The 4,302-nt window shown below is 42.7% G+C and overlaps 1 protein-coding gene across 1 annotated transcript; it reads left to right on the top strand.

Annotated features, from left to right (window-relative positions):
• The first annotated feature begins 488 nt into the window (after positions 1 to 488).
• On the top strand, positions 489 to 4,099 carry pou3f1 (POU class 3 homeobox 1). The gene has a single exon (XM_020633501.2). It carries the CDS (start codon positions 747 to 749, stop codon positions 1,872 to 1,874), a length of 1,128 nt encoding a protein of 375 aa, XP_020489157.1. The 5' UTR covers positions 489 to 746; the 3' UTR covers positions 1,875 to 4,099.
• The last annotated feature ends 203 nt before the right edge of the window (positions 4,100 to 4,302 follow it).

Here is a 4,302-nt window from a genome sequence, read left to right as displayed (position 1 = left end):
AATACAAATAAATGACGCACGCGGAGGCTTTGAAATAGAGCAAATGCTTTCGATTTTGTCACACATTTACAGCAGCATTCACGCGCACACGTAGACACACGCATATTAGAGCGTTTTATGTACACGCATCTAGTTGTGTGGGTGTCTGTGGATCTGCAACATCGCAGCCTGATAATCTATTTAAAATGAAGAGCGCTATAATCATCAGTGACCTATTATAAAGGTGCACATGCGAGTGTTTGAAAGAGCATGTGTGTGTAGCAAAGGAGGGGGGGGGGGGGGCAACCTTAAAAAAGATCCCCGTACTCCCCCACGTGGTTATTTGCAAAACAACCGATCCAAACTCGGGGAAACCAAATGAATCCCGCTTCTGCAGGACGGTTCAGCTTCCTAAGAGAGACTTGGAGAAAGAAATCTAACTACAGAAGGGAGGATATCTGTGGTGCGCGTAAGAGAGTACAGTAAAAAACTCAAAGAGACACTTAATAAATAGAACATATGTTTCTCTGTAACATATGTAAGACCGGAGATCCATCCATCCTGTGCGAAAAATGCGCTGTACCATGCGCTGAAGCCCTGCGCCTATTGAATGTGTCCCCAGTGGGCTTGAATCGGAGAGGAGCCAATACAAGCGGAAAGGAGGCGTGTCCTCGCTCTTCCCCAAGACCTCCCAGAGCAGGTTGTTGCGTTTTGGCTCTAAAGCCTGGAGACCTCCGAGGTGCTCGTCAGTTTTCGAAGTAGGAGCCATGGCGACAACAGCTCAGTATATTCCGAGGAATAACTCCTTGCCGTCCAACCCGCTCATGCATCCGGATTCGGATAGGATGCACCAGGGGACGACCTACAGAGAGGTGCAGAAAATGATGCACCACGAGTACTTGCAAGGGCTCGCGGCGACCAACACGGGACACCCGATGAGCCTGACGCACCACCAGTGGCTGCCCACGTCCAACACCGACTGGTCCAGCGGCACCCACATCGGACAGCAGGAGCACAAAGCCAGCGTGCAGGCGACCAGAGACGACCTGAGCTCCGGCTTCCACCACAGATCTCACCTGGTGCACCAGCAGACACAAGGTGGCCATCATGGCTCGTGGGCGCCTACCACGAACCACCACTTATCCCCACTGTCCCCAGCATCCAACGGCCATCAGTCGCTGGTCTACTCCCAGCCCGGATACACAAATCTCAACGCGATGCTGAGTCCCCAGCCCGGCACCCTGCACCACAGCATGCGGGACCCGCTCCACGACGACTCCGGTAGCCACGACAACCAGATGGAGTCGCCCCAGCAAGCATTCAGCCACCACCAGGACCATTCGGACGAGGACGCGCCCAGCTCCGACGACCTGGAGCAGTTCGCCAAGCAGTTCAAGCAGCGGCGGATCAAACTGGGCTTTACGCAGGCGGACGTGGGCTTGGCATTGGGCACCCTGTACGGAAACGTCTTTTCTCAGACCACAATCTGCAGGTTTGAGGCGCTGCAGCTCAGCTTCAAGAATATGTGCAAACTTAAGCCGCTGCTAAACAAGTGGCTGGAGGAGACAGACTCCAACACGGGCAGTCCCACCAATTTGGACAAGATCGCAGCGCAGGGAAGGAAACGAAAGAAGAGGACCTCCATCGAAGTGGGGGTGAAAGGGGCGCTGGAGAATCATTTCTTAAAATGCCCAAAGCCGTCTGCTCATGAAATCAGCACTTTAGCCGGCACTCTGCAGCTGGAAAAAGAGGTTGTCCGTGTTTGGTTTTGCAACAGAAGACAAAAAGAGAAAAGAATGACACCAGTGGGGGTCCCTCACCCGAGTATGGAGGACGTATATTCCCAGGCAGAGACCCCTCCTCTACATCGCACACTACAGAGTCCTGTGCAGTGACTGTTTTCATGAACAATCCCAGCATTTCCGCAGGGGGGAGAAAAAAAGGGAAAGGGACTATGGAGTTTACAGTATTTAAGTTTGGCTTTTGTTATTTTTTTTTCCTGAGAGAAAAGAGACATGGAAAAAGTTGAGCAAATGAGTTTTGCCCGTAGTATTCGGAGATGTCCAGCAAATAGATGGCAAAGAGGGAAAATGTTAAGACAAGAAAAAAAATCATGAAAACTGAAAAAATATTCGCTATTATTGATTCTGTGCGCATTTAAAGTGAAACAAAGATTTATTTACCAAAATTATATGGAGGAGACATAAAGTAAATTTGATATCCCATGGCTGTTTCCAATGGGGAGTGATTAAACGTTGCATCTCCTCCTGGTGCACCATGAACTGTTGGCGCTCACCAGAACGAGGTGTTCGCTTGAAAACGATCAAACACTGGAGATGAATCCTTTTTTTTTTTTTTTTCAGGCTTAAACGGATTAACCAGATTTCTGAATATTAGTGTATACTTTCCTTGTTATATTAATTGTGATGTTTTGGTTTGGAACTTCTTTAACTTCAGTGTCTCTCTTTATGATTATTCTTTGTCATGATTTATAACTCATCAGAGCAGCCTCCAAATGTTCGTTGTTTTTTTTTCTTTCTCAGTGGGAGTTGATTGTTAGAAAGTGATGGACATTATGGCACCCGAAAACACTCATAATTTAAAGTCAGACATATTGAAGAAAATATCCAATGCAACAGGACGTAGAAGTCCTGCTTGCATGCCTTAAAAGATATTTAAAGCTTTGCAGCTGACCACGTCGAAATTTGCAAAAAGCACCAGACGCTAAAAGGGAAATTCTAAGAAAAAGAAAAACGCATTTTTCTTCTTCTTCTTTTTAGGGGTTAATTGTGTTGACATTTTTATTTTCTTCGCATGGAGCACTTATTTTTTCTTTGATCTTTTTATTGCAATTTAATATTTGTTATAACATGTGTGAGTGGAGCTAATCTCCATGAACTTAAACACAATAAATCCCATGTTTACAGGTTCCTGGTTGTCACCACAGAGCGCTGTCAGCTCACACTGCTTACTGCCTGTAATCCTGTTCAATCCAAACATTTCAAGAGAGATTGGTCAAAACACTGAAAAGTCATAATAACTCAGGTAACTTCAGTGCCCCGTGTCGGAATATCACGCCTGTACATGATTGATTTTTTTTGTTCCTGTGTGTTTCATTTTTGAAATGTTTGAATCTGGTTACAGTCACTCCATGTTCCTTTGTCCCACACATCCATTGTATTATACTTAAAACGCTGGATTCGGAGTAAAGAAAATAATAATTCCGTCAGAGTAAAAAAGCGATGAAGGGACTTAACTTAAGATATATTTATTTTTTTCTGACCTAAAAGGAAATCGAAAAAGAAAAAAAAAAACAACAACAGTCATGCGTTATGTGTCATTCCTCGATGCTGGAGCAGTCCAGAAGCCTACAGCAGTGCTATTCAATACAGATGAGGGAAAACATTTTTTTTTTTCAAGAAAAAATAATAATAATAAAAAAAGATTTTAGAGAAAATGTTGCCAGGATTATTTCCGATATGTAAATATGTCCAATATGTACACTTGTATTTGTTCCGAGATATTGTTTTGTTTTTGTTTCTTTCCGGGCAGTTTTGTACACTTACTAATTCCAAGAAGATATTTTAATATGATTTCATTTATGAATCTGACCATTTATATATATATATTTATTTCTTAAACGTGTTTGGAGCTTTTTGTTCAGCTCTGTTAATGGTTATGTTACAGTGGATTTCAGTCTGTTTCTCTTTTCGTTTACTACATTGGTTGTATGTTGATTGCTAAATGTAGACTGCAAAGTCACATTTATATTTATGTTATAGTAATATTTTATTACTTACATAAAACATATATACAAGAAATGGTCTTTTGTCTTCATTAAGGTCCAAACCACTCGTCTTTTTTTTTTGTTGCTGTCTGTTGTAGCATCAGCAGGCAAACAAGACAAACATGATCATAAAGTTTGATGCTGTTCAGCACACCATGTGTTCAGTTTAATAGCAGTGATTGGTTATGTAACAGCAGTCGCTGCTGTGTACATGTGCTGTTAAAGGGAATAGACAACAGTATTTTACCTCAGGCATTCCCTGCTAAGTTCACAGTCTCTGACGTTGTTCACATCTTTGTGTAAAAATCGCAGTATTAAATTGTGCAATATTAATACGGGACTGCTGTCTTTTTTTTATTGAGTGGTGGTTTTTCAGTTATCATCACAAGTGCATCATTATCAAATCAGTATTATTAGCCTATATGGCGTACTATCCGGCTTATTATTAAGTAAAGGTATCTTAAATGCAGGCCTAAGTTTGAGTCGTTCCCTGCTATAAACCATCCACCATCACTTATCATGTGTGAAGCGTTTAA

The sequence above is a fragment of the Labrus bergylta genome, chromosome 8, assembly GCF_963930695.1.
Source record: "Labrus bergylta chromosome 8, fLabBer1.1, whole genome shotgun sequence".
NCBI classification, from domain to species: domain Eukaryota; kingdom Metazoa; phylum Chordata; class Actinopteri; order Labriformes; family Labridae; genus Labrus; species Labrus bergylta.
This window is presented reverse-complemented; position numbering and strand designations above follow the sequence as displayed.

What these genes read in the sequence shown, in the direction of transcription:
- pou3f1 (XM_020633501.2), top strand. Translation starts at nt 747, where the DNA reads ATGGCGACAACAGCTCAGTATATTCCGAGGAATAACTCCTTGCCGTCC.